The 21,054-nt window shown below is 37.6% G+C and overlaps 2 protein-coding genes across 3 annotated transcripts; one reads left to right on the top strand and one right to left on the bottom strand.

Annotated features, from left to right (window-relative positions):
* Nucleotides 1-5,664: 5,664 nt before the first annotated feature.
* On the top strand, nt 5,665-13,687 carry LOC107783890 (mitogen-activated protein kinase kinase kinase YODA). 2 transcript variants are annotated; one of them, XM_075255391.1, is made up of 12 exons: nt 5,665-5,977; nt 7,112-7,676; nt 7,876-8,613; nt 8,732-8,819; nt 8,952-9,014; nt 9,313-9,473; nt 9,569-9,644; nt 9,968-10,027; nt 10,120-10,227; nt 10,392-10,631; nt 12,259-12,350; nt 12,511-13,687. In XM_075255391.1, exons 2-12 carry the CDS (start codon nt 7,123-7,125, stop codon nt 13,007-13,009), a joined length of 2,679 nt encoding a protein of 892 aa, XP_075111492.1. In that variant the 5' UTR covers nt 5,665-5,977; nt 7,112-7,122; the 3' UTR covers nt 13,010-13,687. The 2 variants fall into 2 exon arrangements, with proteins under 2 accessions (XP_075111492.1, XP_075111493.1); XM_075255392.1 differs by having other exon boundaries at nt 5,681-5,977; nt 7,038-7,676.
* A 146-nt stretch (nt 13,688-13,833) lies between these two features.
* Nucleotides 13,834-20,373, bottom strand: LOC107777003 (short-chain dehydrogenase TIC 32, chloroplastic-like). The gene is made up of 8 exons (XM_016596966.2): nt 20,153-20,373; nt 19,277-19,508; nt 17,505-17,584; nt 16,760-16,913; nt 16,139-16,217; nt 15,450-15,534; nt 14,803-14,849; nt 13,834-14,236 (listed from the first exon to the last, which is right to left on the bottom strand). Exons 1-8 carry the CDS (start codon nt 20,256-20,258, stop codon nt 14,078-14,080), a joined length of 942 nt encoding a protein of 313 aa, XP_016452452.2. The 5' UTR covers nt 20,259-20,373; the 3' UTR covers nt 13,834-14,077.
* Between the last annotated feature and the right edge of the window lie 681 nt (nt 20,374-21,054).

The raw sequence follows: 21,054 nt of genomic DNA, 5'->3' as shown, positions 1-21,054 counted from the left end.
GGTGCCGATTAGGAAAGAAAATGTTGTAACTATTTTTGTTGTATCTGCTGACGATGTCCTTCATGAGATAATTTCTCAGAATAACGAGGTACATGGTATTAGGGAAGAAAGAGCCATAGTGACTGTTGAGGATGTTGTACTAGCAGAAACTACTGGCCCTCACATGAGGCACCTGATCCCTCTCCGGAGGACCTAGGTCAGGGTTCTCGTTCCCAGTACAGTTCTGCTCCTACATTTGTTATTGCGCCTATAGACATTTAAGCTTCTGAGATGAGGTCCAGTGATGAGGAGGATTTAGACAACTTGGCTCTCGATGCATTCATAATTAAGTGAAAGGTGGTGTCCACTCCTGACTCTACCACCAAGTGACCTACTACCAGGTTGCAAGCTAAGGTGGCCTACGACTCTGCCCTTCAAAAGAGCAAAAAAAGTAGTAAGAAGTAAAAGAGGATATTGGTGAAAGATAATGTGCTTATATGTGATAAAGCAGTCCCTGTGGTAGAAGTGGAAGAGGAAACACCAGAGGAACTAGGTTCATTGGTGAGACGATCCCAAAAGGAGAAGTGTGATGACCCGGCTAGTCGTCTCATGATTTGCCGCTCTATTTCCCTTATTTCTGCTTCTTATTGCTTTGTCTATCGATTTTGTGAGTGACTGGGTTGGTTGGTTTGGGTTCGAAAAGGATTTGGTAAGGTTTGAGACACTTAGTCTCTTTTGAGGAAGCTTAAGTTGGAAAAATCAATCGGATGTTGACTTATGTGTTAGAGGGCTCGGATGTAAGTTCTGATGATTCGGATAGCTTCGGGAGGTGATTTGGGACTTAGGAGGGTGATCGGAATGTCTTTTGGAGGTCTGGAGTAGATTTAGGCTTGAATTGGCGAAATTGGATTTTTGGCGTTTTCTGGTTGATAGATGAGATTTTGATATATGGGTCAGAATGGAATTCTGAGAGTTGCAGTAGTTCTGTTGTGTCATTTGGGATGTTTGTGCAAAATTTCAGGTCATTCGGACGTGGTTTGGTTGGGTTTTTGATCAAAAGCGTAATTTAGAAGTTTTGGAATTCCTAGGCTTGAATCCGATGCGAATTGAGTGTTTTGATGTTGTTTTGAGCGTTCCGAAGGTTGGAACAAGTTTGAATGAGGTTATGAGATATGCTGGAATATTTGGTTGAGGTCTCGGAGGCCTCAGGTGAGTTTCGGGTGGTCAATCAGACCATTTTTTGTTGTTGTAAATTGCAGAAAAACTGCTGAGTGTTGCAGAGAAATTAGACCTTCGCGTTTGCGAGTAGGTCCTCGCGTTTGTGAAGGGTTATCTGGTGAAGGCTGAGATTTTAGCCTTCGCGTTCACGAGGAAGGCTCCGTGTTCGCGAAGGGCTAAGTGATTGGGCATTACGTTCGCGAGAAGGGGAGCACGTTTGCGTAGAGGAAATCGAGCAGCTGGGTTTGAGGTTGAGTTGTTCATCGCGTTCGCGAGAGAGGGAGTGCGTTCGTGAAGGGTTAGTCTGAGGAACCATCGCATTCGCGATGGGCATATCACATTTGCGTAAGAGGAGTTTTGGTCAAAGTTGGTTTGTGCTTCGCGAACGCGAGGCGTTGACCGTATTCGCGAAGAAGGAATTGAGGTCTGGGTAGAATGTTTAAATAGCCGTCTTGTCGCGATTTTGGGGTTTATTTCCACCATTTTTGAGTGATTTTGGAGCTTTTTGAAGAGGATTGACGAGGGATTGGGAAACACTTAGAGGTAAGATTCATGGACTTAATACTCGATTCTAATGTGAAATCTACCTAATTAATCATGGAAATTAAGCCTAAAATTGAAGAACTAAGGCTTGAAATTGGAGATCTAGAATTTGGGATTTGAGGGGTCATTTGTGGTTGGATTTTGACGCTTTTGGTATGAATGAACTGGGGGAGTGATAAGGAATCCATTGATGTGAACTTTATCAAAATCCGAGACGTGGGCCAGAGGGTCAGAAATTTCGGGATTTGTGTTGTTATTTAATTTCTTTCGAGTGAGCTTTATTCCCTTAGCATATTTTAATGGTTTTGCACAGATTTTGGTTAGATTTGGAGCATCCAGAGGCCGATTCGAGGGGCAAAGGCATCGCGAGCTAGAGATTGTGACCGGTAGAGGTGAGTAATAATTGTAAATATTGTTCTGAGGGTATGAAACCCCGGATTGCACATCGTTATGCTATATTGAGGTGACACACACGCTAGATGACGAGCGTGGGTCGTGCACCATTGGGGATTGTGACTTAGTCCGTCCCGAATGACTATTTTACCGCGTATTTTATTGAAATCTATTTGCTATCATTTTATTTTGGGTTGAATGTCATATTTGGGCCTCGTGCCAACTATTTGAACCCTTATGGTATTTTACCGATATTTCCTCACTGTTTTGACCTTATACTTAAACTCAGTCATGCTATATTCTACTGTTTTCATAACTTAGTCATGTTTACTCTGCTTTAACACTTAAATGATTTTTTGGGCTGACCATCATGTTTTACTATTGCCCGAGTGGCTTATGAGATTCTGTCTGAGTAAGGCCGAGGGCCTATGTTGTGAAGAAACACTGATTATGATTATGAGGCCGAGGGCCTGAGATTTGTACGCCATGAGGTGGCTTGTTGATGTGAGCCCGAGAGCCTAGTGATGATGCCACGAGATGGCTTGATATTGCGCTTGGGCTGTAAGGGGTCCCTCCAGGAGTTTGCACACCCCCAGTGAGCGCGTGTACCCATTGTGATGCGAAATATAGCCTGAGGGGTTGGTATTATTTCTGAGATATTGCCCGAGGGGATGGACGACCACCAGTACCACCAGCTATGTCCACTAGTGGCCGAGGACGCAGTCGTGGTCGCGGTAGGGGTAGAGGTGTGGCTCGCACAGCAGCTAGGGCAGCACCTGGAGATCCACTAGCCGCCCCAGTTCAGTCCAATGTTGCCTTTGCTTTTTAAGAAAATGCATATAAAATCTTTATCTATATAAAATCTATCATCTTTTATTGTCTAATTGCTTGAATTTTAAATTCTCTTCTCTATCATATTGTGTGTACATATGTGGCATAAGTTAGCTCGGCTAGACTTCTTTATGATGTTTGACTGTTTGTGTCTTTTTAATGATACCAAAAGAGAGAATAAATAAAGTATAAAGATAAAGATAAAATGATTCAAAAAGAAGGCAGCCCTAAATTCAGGGGGAACATGATTCAAAAAGGAAGGCATAAAGTTAGAGGGAACTTATGAGTTCCTGTTACTTTATCTGGTTCTTCTTGCTCTAAATACACGTTATCAATGTTTAAGTTTGTCATCATCAAAAAGGGGAAAATTGATAGGTTTTCAATATCTTTGACTTATGTTTTGATGATCTGACAAACTTACTGTCAAGGACCAGATAGGGAACCTGGCACACTTAGGCTACACTGCAAGTTAATAGATTTCAGCTAAATGTGAACTGCTATAGCTTTAGGGGATAGAGAACCAAACAAGGACATGATACCCTTGTGGTTCCCTCATAGTAGTACGATGTCAATGGGATACAACTGGAAGCGACGTGACTGTCTGCACTGTTTCTGCCCGTATTGCACTGTTTTCAGTGGCCACTTATTCCTTGACCAACTAAAGTGCTTACATCATTTCAAGTGATGTCATCAAGGTGTATCAATAATGAGTTTATATCAAAACATCACTTGAACACTTCAGTTTCTCATTCAAGCCTTTTGCAAAACTGAGAAATTAATTCTCACGAGCTTGAAGAATAAAGTTAAACGCTACTACGGACCAGTTCCTAAAGTTAGTATTTTGTTGTCCATAGTTGAGTTGTAACTTTGTGATTGTTCTTATTGTATCTCCTAAGTTGCTTAGAAAGAAGCATTGATTAGGAACCCTCTTGTAAAATCCGTAAACTCTCTGAGTTTATGTTGTGACTAGGTTTAGTCATAAGTTAAAGTTTTTGTAACTAGAGAGTGACAAAGTGGCTTGTGGTAAGAGTATCACAAGTTAGTTGAGTTGAATTCTTTGTAATGGAGTCATTACAAAGTGGCTTGTAATAGGTGTTTATAAGTTAGTGAAGTTAAAAACCTACAGGTGTAGGGCGTGATTTTTGTCCCATTGAGGTGAGATTTTTCCATGTAAAAATCCCGTGTCTTATTTACTTACTGTTTTATTAGCATTCTCAGTACAACCTCATAGAGGACTAGGTACTCTACTGTTTGGTGGACTCATACAAACTAATGCACAAACAAATAGTTAGTGTAAATTAGATAAAGATTAGGGAATTTGCCGATTAAGGTTGAGAAGGATTTGTGAACAATATTTTAGTGTATTCCAACATTACAAGTGTTAAGAAAATTAAAATGAAAGGTAATATTGTTAGATTACATATTTCAAATAGGAAAGGATTTATAAAAGGTACAATTTTAATTCACTTTGAAGGTCTTAAATATTGGAAACATTCAAATAAGAAAATATATAATAACAAAAAATTAGTGATTTCAAATTCTTAAATAGAAAAATAATAAAATGACTATTTTGTCTAATGTGAATTCTATTTTAAAAGGGTAAAAAAGATGAACGATATTTCGCTGAGGGCCTTCGTGCTTTTAATATAATATAGATATAGATAGATAAAACAATAAAAATGGATGTTTGTGTAATATCTAATAAAATCACTAGGCAAGCACATGTACAAATTCAAACTTCAGGGGAGGTTTGTGTAATTGTTCCAGAACGGAAAAAAGAGAAATAAAATGAAATTATTTGTTATTTTACTTGTCTGTCACTTTCAACTTTCAAGTACAAATGTACTAAGGTGCTCTACATTGTCCATATCAAAGAAAGATTACTCTTCACATAGCTATAAATATGATACCAACCAAAAAACTAAAAATAAATATAATACCAACCAAAAGAGAAAATGAAAAAAATAATTGACCGTTGGATCATAATCCCACGTACACGGCAGACGTTGATTGCTTCGTGCGTGAGCCACACCTCCAAAAAGCATAAAGGAAACAATAGAGAATTAAAGAAAGAGCACACAATTTTATCCCAACTTTAATTATTTCATAATTATAAAATTTATTTCCGTATTTTATAACATTAATTGTCATTCATTGTTAAATTCTTACATTATATTACTACCATTTAGGTTGTTTTTTTTAACGAAACTCCTGTAAAACAATATTTGGCCAAATATTTGAGAAGTTTTGAAATTGTGTTGTTTGATAGATTTGCAACAAAACAAAAATTTGAAACAACACAATCAAAATATGAAAATATTTTTGGTCAAACTCTTTTCACCTTGTCCCAAATGCATTAGTTTTTCTGAAAATGATCGAGTAATTAAATATTTAAGTTCAAATTCTTATTACAAAAAAAAAAAAAGCGATCCCCTATTCAAAATAAAAGAAGTACCTCACCTCACTTTGACCTTTGTCATCGGCAACAATTGATATACTCTTTTTTTTATAGCTTCAATAGTTCTTTGGACATAATTTAGCAAAGATTAATAAAAAAGATGCTATGCATATTAGTCGAAGTAGAAGTAAATTGATTTAAAAAAGAGTTGTACATGCAAATTGATTTCATAATAAAATAGTCAAAAATACACTATTTTATTTAAAAAATATAGTATGATTTATTATTAAATTCTTTAACTCGTACACCTCTTTTTCCACTCCACTTTCTTTCTCTCTCTTATACTTAGCTCTTCTCACTCCTCTCTCTCAACTCTCATCTCCATTCTTACGCGATCTCTTCTAAAATCACTTTCTCCAATTCGAATTCTGGACGCTTTTTTATCTCTTTATTTCTCTCTCTATCTCTGCCTCTCAGAAAAATCTCGGAGCGGGGACAGAGCGAGTGAGATTTTTCTAGGGTTTCATTTGAGCTAATATCTGAGTTGGATTCAGCAGGCCAAATCTGAAAGCGAGCTGTTTCGTGCTCGATATGTGACAGCTCAGCACTCTACAGGTGAGATTTTCGTGATCTTTGTTTTCAATTTTAGGAACAAATTTCTGACTATTAAACTTGTTAAAAATCTGTACTTTTTTTACTAGTTTAAGTGCATTGTTAGTGTTTTAGATCTGCCTGGAAAAGCTGTGTATTTCGAATTTTTGAGATCATGCTGATTACTGTAACTCAACACTGAGAGATCAGTAGTTGATTTATTTCTAAGCGGAACAAACACTAGTTGCATATTGAAACATTGATTAACTGTGAATAAGTGATAAAAGATATATGTAAAATACACGTGTTATGCATCTATTAGTTTGATGCAAACACCCGTAGATGGCAAGAAATGAAAAAAACAATATTTTTGAGTTGTGATTCTAAAAAGAATTTGGGTACAGGAGATTTCGTCGTAGTTCCTCTCACCAGTTTTGATTGGCGTGAGTGAGTCAAGGGTTCTCTAATATCTGGATACTCATTAATCTTTGAAATTGTATAAGCATAAAAGGGAGTTATTCCTTCGAATTGGATAATGGGTACTATTTCATGTTCAGGCCATATTGTGTTTAATCGGTTTGCTAGGAAGTTTCTCGTAGTGGAAAATGATTGATTACATGTCGAAGGATCAAGTAAATAAAGAAATGGGGTAGCAATTTCTGTTTTATTATGCATATTATTTATAAGTGAAAGTTAAATTTTTGATACAAAACTATCTGTTTACGCCTATCAATAGGAAGGTGAAACAAGGTTTGATAATGTCACCTTAGTTATGCTTGTCTAAAATCTTAACCACTTGGCCTCTAATTGATTGTCCACGTTCTTTTTGATGAACTGACATAACTATTGGTTACCATGGTTGTATTATGAAGCTGACTGCTTTAGTTGGCTACTTCTATCATCTATAAGTATGTCCTTGGTCCTGTTTAACTTCATGCCTGTTTGTTGGAATATCATTTATGTAATATTTATCTTCAAAAATCTTGATTTGCAAATATATGGCGGGATTGACATATGGATTGTAGCAACGGATTGAGATTCTATTATTCGTAACTAGATCATGCCAGTCTTTTTCTGCTTGCAGGTTTATTGTCTTATACAAGTCTGGATATTTGAAAATAATGTTGTAGTAATTTGTTTGATTTTGCTAATTTATAGCAAAAGGAAATATGCCTTCATGGTGGAAGTCATCATCAAAAGAAGCTAAGAAGAAAGCAACAAAAGAAAGTTTTATTGACACATTGCATCGCAAGTTTAAGAGTCCAGCTGAAATTAAATCTCCCAGTAAATCAGGAGGTTCTCGAAGACATAGCAGTGACACTGCTTCTGAGAAGGGTTCTCTGTCCCAAGCACAATCAAGAGCATCATCGCCTTCCAAACATGTAGCAAGATGTCAAAGCTTTGCTGAAAGGCCTCTGGCCCAACCACTACCACTTCCTGGTCTGCGTCCAGCAAATGTAGGTCGGTCAGACTCTGGAATCAGTGCATCCGCAAAGTCCAGAGTGGAGAAGGGCTCAAAGCCATCCTTGTTTCTGCCTCTCCCCAAGCCTGCATGCATCAGGCACAGACTGGACCCTGCAGATACAGATGGAGAGCTTGTCTTTGCATCTGTTTCAAGCGAGTGCTCTATTGAGAGTGATGATCCTGCTGATTCACGTCAACGTAGTCCACTTGCATCTGATTATGAAACTGGGAGCAGAACTGCTATTGGTAGTCCTTCCAGGTTAGCAAATGTAGAAGGTCATTCAGAGGAAAATTTGGTCATTATCGATTCTTTTCTTTGAAAAGTCATCTCTTTTACCTTTGGCTGGCCTTAATTTCTTTGGCTAGTGTTTTTTCTTGTTAAAAACTTTGGTGCTTTCTTTTGATATGTAATTGTAGTACCCTGATTGACACAATTCTTTTTCTTGTTGGTTTTGAAGTTTGATTGTTAAGGATCAATCTGCGGCTGGACAAATTAGCTTGAAAGAAACAACAGGACCAGTTAGTCTTTCGCCAAGTAAAAATGTTTCCTCTGTATCTCCTAAAAGAAGACCTTTAAGTAGTCATGTGACCAATATACAGGTCCCTCCTCATGGAGCCTTTTGCAGTGCCCCTGATAGTTCTATGTCAAGTCCTTCTAGAAGTCCTATGAGAACTGCTGGAAGTGAGCAAGTTACTAGTTCTACTCTATGGGCAGGAAGGGCTTATCCAGATCTTCCTTCACTTGGATCTGGCCATTGTTCAAGCCCAGGATCTGGTCAGAATTCTGGGCATAATTCAATGGGAGGAGATATGTCAGGACAACTGTTTTGGCAGCCTTGTAGAGGAAGTCCAGAGTACTCACCAATTCCTAGTCCTAGGATGACAAGTCCAGGGCCTAGCTCGAGAATTCACAGTGGCGCCGTCACACCAATTCATCCTAGGGCTGTAGGTGGAGCCTCTGAATTGCAGTCTAGTTGGCCTGATGATGGAAAACTGCAAAGTCACCCTTTGCCTCTTCCTCCTTTGACAATCTCCAACTCTTCGCCCTTTTCACATTCCAATTCAGTTGCAACATCTCCCTCGGTGCCTCGAAGTCCAGGTAGAGCTGAGAACCTTGCTAGCCCTGGCTCTCGTTGGAAAAAGGGAAAATTGCTGGGTAGAGGCACATTTGGACATGTTTATGTTGGTTTTAACAGGTACATTCACTGACCATGGCCTTCTGAAGTAAATACAAATCCAACATGTTGACATGTCCAATTCTACTATTGATCGTCTGAAGATTTTGTTTAATACCTGGCCTTGTCTATTCTGCAGTGATAGTGGTGAAATGTGTGCAATGAAGGAGGTTACATTATTTTCAGATGATGCAAAGTCAAAAGAAAGTGCAAAGCAGTTGGCTCAAGTAAGTTATCCAATAGGGAGCAGTCTATTGAAGGTTTAATGTTTGTGGACTGCTTAGAGTTGTTGATTCCCGAGTCATAATATATTTATGTGTTCATGTTTGAGTATGCTCTTATATTCAAGTACTTTGCAGGAGATTGCATTGTTAAGCCGGTTGAGGCATCCAAACATTGTTCAGTACTACGGGACAGAAACGGTGAGCTTCGGACACAGTTTGCAGCCTTATCAATTGAGAGCTTGATATGTTAATTACTGTTAAAGAATTTGGTTCATAATCCTATCACTCCAAAGCTTAGTTGCGAGATTTAAGTAGGGAGCAACTATAAACCTGATCATATGAGAGCCATATACTTTTCCGTCCTATGAATCAATAAAACAAGTGCTAAGTTTCAGAGCAGTGAATAAACCGAAAGGAAAGAACAGACTTTCTCGCGCTCCGAAATTTTATCGTCTTTTTGAGCTGACATTTTTTCTGAATTGTTTACCTCAATCAGGTTGGCGATAAACTGTATATCTACTTGGAATATGTATCGGGCGGGTCCATTTATAAGCTTTTACAAGAATATGGTGCATTTGGAGAAACAGCGATCCGTAGTTATACTCAACAAATCTTATCAGGGCTTGCATATTTACATGCTAAAAACACAGTGCATAGGTAATTATGTTCTTTGGTTGGATCATTTTCGTAAAATCATTCTTTTAGCAGTCTTTACCTTTGTACCCTGATTGCCTAACTCTGCATTTTCACAGAGATATTAAAGGAGCAAATATTCTTGTTGATCCAAATGGGCGCATAAAGTTAGCAGACTTTGGAATGGCAAAACATGTAAGTTTACCCATAGACTTCTAAGGAGTTATATGTTAGATGATAGCAATTTGCTGTATGATATAATCAATTAGATGTCATATGGTTTTTTTATTCAAATCTGCTCTTTGATCTCTAAATTATTGCTGTTGGAATAGACAACATTTTTTCTAATCATCTAGTTTTGTTTCTTGTTTCTGGAGTGATAAATACAGAACTTAATCCATTAAGTCATGCACTGGTGTTATTGTCAATACTGTACCATCAGGGACACTTTTACCCTCTGTAGGTGTGCTCTTCAGGCTGAGCCTCATGTCTTTAATTTTTCAATCGCAAATTTGCAGATTACAGGACAATCATGTCCATTATCATTCAAGGGAAGCCCTTACTGGATGGCCCCCGAGGTGAGGAATGATTTGGGCAGTAATTAAAAATTTTGCATGCGCCTTGGTTGCTTATAGTTTGACTTAAAAGTGTCTCTTTGCTAATGTTTCAGGTTATAAAGAATTCTAGTGGCTGCAACCTTGCTGTTGATATATGGAGTCTTGGATGCACCGTCTTAGAAATGGCTACATCCAAGCCTCCTTTTAGCCAGTACGAAGGGGTGAGTAATTCGGCCTAGAGAACATTAGTTGAGCATTTCACCTTTTTTTCTCTTCTGGAATTTGTCTGGGGATTGAGTTTTGCTATAATTTAATTTGAGATGCAAGTTGTACAACACAATTTATTCCCTTAACCTCTAATATGTGGTGTTTGATGGGCCCAAAGGTTGCTGCTATGTTTAAGATTGGGAATAGTAAAGAACTCCCAGCTATACCAGAACATCTCTCAGATGAAGGAAAAGATTTTGTGAGGAAGTGCTTGCAGCGTGAGCCCCGTCATCGTCCTACTGCTGCTCAACTATTAGAGCATCCTTTTGTGAAAAATGCTGCAACTCTGGAGAAGCCAAATGTTTCTCCTGCATCTTCTGATCCTCCATATGCAGGAATAAATGGCGTAAAATCTCAGGTACACTTCTGTTTATTTTAGTCTTCTTTTCTTCCCATCAATAAGACTTTGGAAGTCCTTTCTCTTTCTTTTCACTTTTCAGAAACAGGAAAGTTGTGATGATGGTACTGGTAAAAGTACACTGGCACATTTATTCTTCTATCAGTAAAATGATCATTAATGTGATGTATTCTGAATCAGCAATTAGTTTTGGCAAAATTAACTGATTGGGTACATGTATCCAATATTCAGGCCTTTATTTTAAATCTATTGACCGCGTATATTGTTAAGGGTTCATTCCTGGTTAAGATTAGTTCAAGCGTCTATATTTGGAGTTCATACAGTAATCAATCTCATATACCGATAATAATTCAGTTATATGAACTTGTCACATAGGACCTAAATAATGGCTAGTTCTTAGAAAAAAGATCGCTTTATTCTGGAAAAGTAGATGATTTAACTGGTATGTAAATATGGTCAAGGTTTATATTGTTGGATGTGCGCTAAATAATCTGTGTAGTAGAGTTTGTAGCTTTTCTCTACAGTTGGCTAGGGGAGGAAACGGGTTCTTACAATATGTTTTCCTTGGGTATCACCAAGTAGTTTCTGTTATCTTTTCTGGAATCATGAACTTTTTTATTCTTTTCCTTTTTCCTTCGGATAGGAATCTTTTAGCAATCGAAGTACGTAAAATTAAAAAGAGAAAGAAAAGGGATTTACTAGACAAGTTAAAAGAGGAACAGTGAGAAATTTTCTACTTGCTGACCAGTTGTATTGCATTCTGTCATGTGGCTAAAAGCTGCTTCTTTTGACGAGAACAAGCTAGGTTCATTTGGATGACCAAATAAACTTAAAATTTTAAGTCCTGTCATTCCCCATCCTTGCTTCTCTTCCCCTGTATTCAAACAAAAGCAGAGAGCTATCTCTGATGTCTGTGCATGTGCTTTCTTAAGCATAAATGTGTTTCATGTTAGAATGCCATCTCTTTTGTCATTGCTTTCCTTGAAGGTAATCGAGATTGGTGAGCCTAGTTCTTGTTAGCTTCTTGGTTCATAACAGAGTAAGAAGCTTCACTCTTAGAAAAAAGAAAGAAAATAGAAGTGAACTTCTACTTTGAAAAAAAAAATTGACTTGCTTTTAGCTTTTTGATTCATTTGAGAGTAAGTTGCTCACCCTTGAAAGAAGAGAGACACAGAAAGAAAATAGAAGGAAGTGAAACTTTTATGCTTAAAAAAAAATGATAATTGACTTGTGTCGGTTTCCATAAGGAGATCTAGATGGAGGATGCTCATGGTGCAGCATATCCGAAATGATGATGCATATTGATGCTATCGCACCATTAACTGTATTATTAGATGTAAATTGTTATCTCTTTATTCTAGCACCAGTATGAGGGATCATGTCTTCCTTGGAACAAACCGTCTTCCCTTGTCCCATGTTGGAATACCTAAAAGAGAAAGAGAGTAAATCACCCCTAAAGAAAAGGGTGTGCTAACGATTGATAACTACATATTAAGTTCATGATGTCTGATTGCACAAAAAAGTAATTTCAAGTGAAACTTACAGTACATCGAAAACATTATACATCTTCATCTTGGACTTATGTGGCATGGTTTAAACTTACGGGTGTGTTCTTTATGAATCTTAGGGCATTGGACAGGCAAGGAACTCACCTACGTCAGAATCAGAAAGACTTGCAATCCATTCGTCCAGAGTTTCAAAATCTAATTTTCACTGCAGGTTCTTTTCTCTTGATTATTTCAAATTTCTTGAGTTCTCTGATTTTTAATTGAGTCTTTCTGAAGAAAGCAATTGCCATTCAAGTTATAATTCTGAATATAATAGAGAATGAAGGCAGTACTCGTCTTTGTGATTACTGATATTCCTCTTTGATCTCCAGTGATATCCACATTACAAGGAACATATCATGCCCTGTCTCGCCGATTGGTAGCCCTCTTTTACATCCAAGGTCACCTCAACACCTAAATGGGAGGATGTCTCCTTCACCCATATCAAGTCCTATCACCATGTCTGGCTCATCAACACCTCTCTCTGGAGGGACTGGTGCTATCCCATTTCATCACCTTAATCAGTCAGTTTACTTACAGGAGGCAGCACAACTTCCACAGAGTCCTTATATGAATGGGCCTTCGTACTGGGATCCTGATGTTTTACGAGGGACACCGTCAGGATCTCATGCTTTCCGGGAACTGGCATCCTCTCAAAATGATGCTCTTGGAAAGCAGTTCGGGAGGCCTACGACAGGAGAGCTTTTCGATGGGCAGTCGGTGCTGGCCAATCGAGTGTCTCAGCAACTCCTAAGGGATCATGTGAAACTGGTTCCTTCACTAGATCTGAACCCTTGCCCTCCTTTGGAAGGTCGCACAGGTGAAGCATGATATTATATTTGTCAGATACAACATTCGAGGTTGAAAAAAAAAGATACAACATTCACGGGAAACTTCCCAGTTTCATTGTCTACTGGGTTTTCTTGTAAATCTGTTTATCTTTGTAACTTTGAAGGAAGCTGATTTGTGCAATAAGGATCCCGTGGAAGGGTGGGGGTTGGGGACTTGGGAAATAAAATAGCTTATTGAGCAGAACTTTATCCATTGTCGATGTCGTTCAGCTGATCATATTACCTCTGCCCGGCCTCGAGTCTAGTGTTTCAAAGATGAAGCTTACTTCCCAGTGAATCTTTTGGCCTTCTTCACCATAGCATCTCTGGTCACTACAGCTGTTTGTAAAATGTTGAGTGCCTGAGATCAAATTTTATAACCAACCCTGAGCCATGAAAGGAGTCATTTGTTCGTGGAAGCTAGCTTCAAGTGATTCAATGTATAGCTGATCCTTCAACAAGACATTTGTGGTACCAAACATGTATATTTATGCTGTCCCATAGAAGAGAGTACAAAAGAAGCAAGCATGCAAATTAAATAGGTTTAGGGCCCTTTATCTCCTCCGCTTTCCCCCTTTTGGGGATGGCGGTTGAGGTTGTTGTACAGTGAACAATGAACTGAAAATATTGCAGATACTGTTGATTAAACAATCTGAGATGACAGCACATTTCTTTTCTATATTTTGTCTTTACGACTGCAGCTGGTGTCTTACTGAGACGGTCAATCTTCAAGTAAGTTTTGATTTAAAAGGCGTTTAGTTCGTGCTCCAATTGTTTGCGGAAGCACAAGTATTGGGGACTGTATCAGTTGCTTGGGGGACTAAATTAGATCCAAATTACAAGATAGCAAAGTCAAAGGACATGGTTACACCATGAAATTAGGCAAGTTACCCGGTTCCCTAAAAAATCCTGAGTACATGTTTCGGTGGAACTGTAACTGCAATCAAGCTTATAATGATAAGAAGCTTGACCTAGAGCTCCTCTTGAAAAAATCGGATATTTGTTTGGCGTAGTAGCCTATGAGTCCCCTCTTCACACAACAGCAAGGTTTAAAAGAGTATGCATTATGTTAGTCAACTAATCTCATGGTAAAATCCCACAACTTTTTTGCCAATTCAGCATCTTTAGCTTGTGGGCTTGTCTCAGCTATCTTGCAGTCCGAATAATATTTGCCACTTACACCTTTAACATCCGGATGCAAAGCCACATAGCATGTTGTTGCAGCCCCCTGAGACCAATTTTCACAGGGCAACATCAGCAAATATAGAATTATATCAACAATCTTATGGAGACAACATTATGTGCCTATGAAACAGTTAAAAGGTGCAGAATGGAACAGCCAAAACTAAAGAAAATATTTTTTGTCTCCAGATCTCTCTTTTGGCTCCTGAAACTTCATTTGTGAAAGCTATTCATACATGTCAAAGCTACACTATAACAGTAGAAATGGAGAAAAGAAAGGACCTGTGGGTACTCCACTTTGAACACAAATGATGACAAACCTCATTTTCTTCTTTTAAGTACTATATACTTACTATTGATAATAGTCAGAAGAAAGGGTTGGTTGCATAATATCTAAAGAACTGTAGGTCTTAATCCAACCAGAGTTTGTTCAAGGAAAAATAATAGCAGACTCTTTGTATCATACTCCATTTGGAAAATAACCCAATGAATCGTGATTTGGAAGTTAAATTCAAGTTCTAACAAACAGGGTAATTTAGACGTCTCATTTCTCTTCTTCTTGCAGTTTAATACAAAAGAATTTAATAGAACTTCCAGTACTCCCATAATTACCTGCTGAACATTTTTCATCACATGCTTACCAAGGATATTAACAACGCCTGCATCACATCGAAAAGGGACAATGGCTTAAAAAAGAGTAAAACGTGAATAAGAACCATGTAGAAAGGGTACTAGTCACAAGACCAAAGAACATATCCATTAGTCCAAGTTTTCAAAGATTAATGAACATACCAACCTGCAGTATATTTAATTCATAAAATTCATTTCTACTATTGGTTACTCAGAGTACAGAACCCGAAATATAACATGGAAGAAAGATCTGAGAGAGAATCTTTCGGTAATTTCAAAATGCCCTCAAAGAGCATTGTGAGCGCTAATGAAATAGATGAAAGATAAATAAGCTCGCAGCCATATAAAGCTTATAATTTAGACCAAAGGCAGTGACCTGATCATATTGTTCCAGAAAATGTAAGTAACAGGTTCACAAACTTTAGTAAAGAACAAGACATAAGCAACACATGTAAGAAACGAGCAGATCCACTATGGACAGTTTACAAGGGCTCCAAAAACGGATTTGGCTTATTAGATGCTTACCTAGCTAATATCAACACCACCAAATTTAACTTAAATCCTCGCCTATGAAGTCATGAAGCAACAGAGATAGACAGAATACATGACTCAAAAGTCAAAGAGATTACCACTGATAATGCTGTGCTGACGGAAAAGGTCAGTGGCAATGGCTCCTGGGTGAAGAGAATTCGCTGTAATCTCCACGCCCCCTTCCTTTTCAAGGAAATGACCACATTATTGTTCTTAAAGGAAATGGCCACATTATTATTCTTAAAATGGATAAAAAGCTTATCTTCTACTTATACCTGTTACCAGACAAGCAGAGTACCAAAAGGTTCTTTAAGCCTAACAATGCTAGTTAAAGAGAGAATTCAATCTAACTACTTCAACGTCTAATCAGAAAAGAAGAGAGGATACTTATGCCAATATCTATTCAGGGACTATGGGCTTTAATATATTTTTAAGATAAAAATTGTAACTCAAAAGTGTTACAATGCAATATCACAGGGACTGCAATGGATGATGTTTTCGTGAGAACATTTTTAGCACATGCTGAAATTTAAAGGCGTGCTTTAAGTACTTGTTTAGCAGAAAGCGCAAAGCCAAAAGCCTCCTACCATCATGCCATGCCACTTTGTGAAGGAGATTTCAGTCATCATGGTAAATCCATTCAAAAACTACTAGGTCTAGTGTCAGTCTCAAATTTGACATTTTTATATGAAATGCCTTTACAATGATCTGGTGGAATATTTTTACCAAATGTATAAGAAAAGTCCATCTTCAAACACATTAAACTGTTTACTAGGTTAGTGTGTACCTTCAGACGTCTAGCAAGTTCATTAGCATGTAGCACATTGGCAAGCTTTGACTGACCATATGCAGACAGCCCATTATACCTGAGGATCATTCGTCCGCATAAGACAAAATCCTGGTCTCAACTTTTCTAGACATAAGCATAGTTCATCTATTTTTGAAAACAACATAATATGTACTCCTTATGACTGCAAATGATTGATCAACTCCTTTGACTAAAATATTTTTGTCCTCCATCACCGAGAATTTTTATCCAAATAATTTAAATTTGTGTAGGGAATAAACATTTTGCAGTAGTCATTGGAAATGACTACTTCCCCGGACCCCGCGCATAGCGGGAGCTTAGTGCACTGGCTGCCCTTTAGTCATAGGAAATGGCATCCCTATGATGTTTCTTCATTCAAATGTGGTCGGTGACAACACAATAAGGAAATCAGGGCCAGTTTCTAACAGATGCTCAGTCCCTATGAGAGAAAGATTGGGAGAAATGGCAAAAATAAATTTCTATCACTTCAATTCTTACAGATACTCTAATCCAACTAATCAAAATTTTGGGGAGAAAATTAAAGACTCAACAATTAAAGAATTAGCACATGCAAGATATGTCAGACTATAGCATGTTCACCCTAATTGATCATTGATTTTGTCAAACCGAATCCCTTCATGGTACGAAAATTTGTGGCGTCGTGAGGAGACATTAACAATCCTCCCTTCTTTTCTGCTATGAGTAGCCGTTCTTTTCATGGTCTCCAGCAATAGATTTGTCAAAAGAAAGTGGCCTGCAAATAAATATACCCGTGAAATCACCTTCAAGAGTGATGAAATTTGAACTTAGTATCACCAAAAATATAATGTAAATACAAGATGTCATTATGTTATGCAGAAATCTACGAATACAGAACCATGCCAAGTGAAGGAGTATGACATTAAAACAATTAGCATTCAACACTACAAATGCCCACTAGGGTGCCTGCCTTAAATGATATTAAACTAGAAAGATGTCATAAAGTTATGCAAAAATCTAAGAACACACAACATCGCAAACTAAGGACATGAGCACGACAAGGGAGTAATAATGTAAACATAAAACGAGTGAATTTTGGCTGTAAAGACCAGGTGATCATCCAAACTTAAGCAAACCAAGAATTGGCCATCACAGACAGTCTAACAAGCAGGACGTATATTATTAGACGATAGACACTTAGCCAAAACACTTGACCTCATCACTCTAGTGTTAAGGCCCAAAGACTGGAGATTCATGTTACCCTATATTAACCATATTGCCACCATAGAAAATACCCAGTCTTTCTATTCTCATTTTCCTTGACTAGTTCATTTCAGTGTTTAGTAGGAAATGTGATGCATCTTACCAACATGGTTTGTTGCAAATTGCAGCTCAATCTTATCCTTGGAAAGTGTGAATGGGGTTGCCATGATACCTGCATTGTTACTTTGCCACAGCATTTCAATGATCTAGTTATTTCCGTGCTCAAAAGTCTGTCTATAAGCAAGTTAAAGCACAAGTACTCATGAATAGGAATGCAAGTTTTTTTCACCCTGATGGTGGTGGGAGGAGGGTTTAACAAGACAATATCATCTGAATCTTATTTACCAGCACACTGAACTTCGCTATATCAGCAACCAAATATGGATGGCCTTGGATTCAATCTGTCACCCTTTTTAATTGTATAAAGTTAAAAGGAATATGCAGCCATAATTACTCGAACTATGGTGCTTTCTCGAGCGAAGAAATAATAATCAGGGGTTGTTTTGATACGGTTGAGAATTGATCTTTGAATTTAGCATGACTGGTTACTTTAAGCTTCTAATTTTCAAAAATTGACCCATTAATTTTGTGAATTTCCTAGTAAATTCACATTACTTGGTAATATAAATTGCTAACCTTTAGAAACTGCATGTTGATTTTGTATTGTCTGAGTCGATTGATTGGAAAATGAAACGGTGATCTCCGTTTATATTAAAACATTGAAACATAAAACTTATCTTATGTACTGCAGAGAAGAAAAACGCCTGAGATTAACCAAATAAGTCCCATATGTCACATTCAAATATGGAATCTTCTTTTGATGAAGATTGACTCACCTATTCCATTTAGTGATAAAGTCTAGTGATTTTGTAGGAGTGGCAAACGTGCGGGTCGGGTTGGATATTGTTCGGGTCGAAAATGGGTAATGAAAAAACGGATCAATTATCCAACCCGACCGATATTTAATACGGATAAAAAACGGGTTAACCGGCGGATAATATGGGTTACCCATATTATCCATGACTTCTTGTATATGATCACTTTTGGGAGAATTTTTAGTCTTCCTAACTTGAGAAATCCCCAATTTGAGGCTTTACAAATGTAAAAGTTAGACCCATTGGTTATCCATTTGGTTACTCCTTGGTTATCCATTTTCTAAATGGATAAAATGGTTCTTATCCATATTTGACCCGTTTTTAAAAAGTTCATTATCCAACCCATTTTTTAGTGGATAATATGGGTGGTTAACTGTTTTCTTTGAACCATTTTGCCACCCCTATGATTTTGACTTAAAACTTGTATAGAATATAATTTGGGGCTTAGTGTATTAAGTAATCTCATTTCTACATTTATTAATCATTCAAGACATTCTATTTCAACTGTTAGATTAGGTTACCAAAGCATGCGGTGTTTGAAAACTAACACATAACAATGGTTAGCTTCCCTTGATGTTCTTTTTAACTTCTTACTTTTCTCCTGCTTCTGTATTTACATACATACATCTATACTTATATGCCCCGGCCACCACACCTTTAATGAGAACTTAGGGAAGAAATGCGCATAAGACTCACAGCAGATATACAGGATTCTGTTTTTTGGAGACATTAAATGAGGCACGGTGCTTTAACCTTCTCAATATCAGTAGTTAACATACTTCTATCTTTACGAATTACTACGTCTCTTAGTTGAAACTAATGAAGCGGTCATAAGTATGTTAGTTCTCATGAAGTACGGCTAACACAGTTTACTAAATTCAAATCAAGAAAAGAAAGCACAACTAGGAATACTTGAAATTGCTCTGCTATGCATTTACGTCGGAGAGTATAGAAAGTAACTAAAACAAGAGAAATCTACACTTAACCATTTCCATCTTACATAAGCAGGTTTAGAGGAAGGCCTAAGGAATTGTAATTTGATGCAAAATTCCTCACTGATGCAAGTGAACTGAGATCCAACTCCATGGCATCAATTTTAGCTTCTGGAACATCTCTAATGATTGCCTCTTTAACTTGTTTACCAGCAGAGATATTCCTGACCCCCATTATTACATGCACACCCCGCAATGCAAGAACACGTGCAGTTTCAGCACCGATTCCACTTGATGCTCCTGTCAACCGCAACAGAAATAAAAACATGTACTTTGATAGCAAGTATCCACAAAGATAAAGAGAGAATTTAGAGAGATTATTACTACTTTTCAAATACTACAACGACAACAACAACTGCAGCTCAACTCCGAACTAGTTGGGGTTAGCTTATGAAGCCTCTATGCACATTCTGCTCTACTGGGGTTTGTTTCATTCCAAATACACTACATATGAAATTCATGCAAATTACAGTGTTTTAGGTTTCTTCCTTTTTTTTGTGTGTGCGCGTGTGGGTTTGGGGGGGGGGGGGTTATACAATTGAGGTAGTGTTGGACGTTTGATTATGTTTCAAACGAATTTAAATGTTAAGAGGGAGGATCAACTATGATTCAAGTCGTGTTTAAGCAGATTAGACATATATGAATGCAAGGTGCCTGTAGATTTGAGGAAAAACAAACAATCTATTAATCCTGCAAATTTTATGCACCCTAAGTTAGTTTCAATAACTTAATTTCTGACTCAACAACAAAATTAGAAACCAGAAGTGAACTACGCAAAACTATTTAAACACTAAACCAAGAAACTTCTGTTGGCAGGTAGAATTTTCGTAGGAATACTATGCTCACAACTCAGTTTGGAAAAATTGAAAGGGAGAGTTAGTTACCAGTAACAATGGCAGTAAGAGCAGAGGCATCAATTCCATAAGTTACTTCCTCAGCTGTTGAATTTGCAGAGAACCCAGAAGCACCCTTTTTGCTTAGAAACCACATAGAATATTCTTCTTCCTCTTTCTGAAAGGTATACAACACTCAGCAAACTGTAATAACAGAACTTAAGCTATCCTCTTTTCTTTTTCTTGGATTTTTCTCTAGCCAACTTTTGGGCAGGTGCGGATTTACATTTATAATTTTTAGACTACCAAGTAATTTAATGATTAATATTTGTTGTAACACTAGACAGTTACACTCAATTATTTTTTTAAAATAAAATGATTATTAATATTTTTGTATATTAATAACAACAACAATAAACACCGATGGTCTATCGAAAACAATATTTTTACCTTCGCAAAATTAGGAATAAAGTATGTGTACATTCGATCCTTCCAAACCTACTTGTAGAATTCTCAATAACAATATTTTAAGTAATTGGATATTGTAGAGATTGGACACATCCATTTTGCATAAATTCGAAATGTGATGTACAAAGAATATGAAAATAGAAATGCATGGACGGTCCTAGAGGAACAATGGTTTAAGAAGGATATTTTGAGATTATTTTTTTGCACAATAAGGTTTATAACTTCATTATCCATGACCTTGATGTCAACCTTTAGGCCGCTAGATCCGAACGAAATAACCTTTCGATCGAGGTTGACTAGCTTAAGGAAGAGTTTTAGTGTTGAGCGGTTTCCCTCATTGTTGAAAAAACATATTCTATGTACAACATGAGGAGAAAAACTTTGGAAGAGGCCAAAGCGGGCTTCATAGACTTTGATGCAAAGATCGCCAAGGCTCGTGAGCTGGAGTCAACTGCCCAAAGGGGTTTCCCGGTCCGACCTGATGC

Source organism: Nicotiana tabacum, chromosome 6 (genome assembly GCF_000715075.1).
Source record: "Nicotiana tabacum cultivar K326 chromosome 6, ASM71507v2, whole genome shotgun sequence".
Lineage (NCBI taxonomy): Eukaryota > Viridiplantae > Streptophyta > Magnoliopsida > Solanales > Solanaceae > Nicotiana > Nicotiana tabacum.
This window is presented reverse-complemented; position numbering and strand designations above follow the sequence as displayed.

Excerpts from the sequence above, each read along its gene's own strand:
- LOC107783890 (XM_075255391.1), top strand. The coding sequence starts at position 7,123 with ATGCCTTCATGGTGGAAGTCATCATCAAAAGAAGCTAAGAAGAAAGCA. Across the intron at positions 8,614-8,731 it reads GTTTATGTTGGTTTTAACAG|TGATAGTGGTGAAATGTGTG; the intron begins GTACATTCACTG and ends TCTATTCTGCAG. Across the intron at positions 10,632-12,258 it reads TAAATGGCGTAAAATCTCAG|GGCATTGGACAGGCAAGGAA; the intron begins GTACACTTCTGT and ends TATGAATCTTAG.
- LOC107777003 (XM_016596966.2), bottom strand. The coding sequence starts at position 20,258 with ATGTGGTTTCTAAGCAAAAAGGGTGCTTCTGGGTTCTCTGCAAATTCA. Across the intron at positions 19,509-20,152 it reads TCTTACTGCCATTGTTACTG|GAGCATCAAGTGGAATCGGT; the intron begins GTAACTAACTCT and ends TGCGGTTGACAG. Across the intron at positions 14,850-15,449 it reads TCAGCACAGCATTATCAGTG|GCGTTGTTAATATCCTTGGT; the intron begins GTAATCTCTTTG and ends GATGTGATGCAG.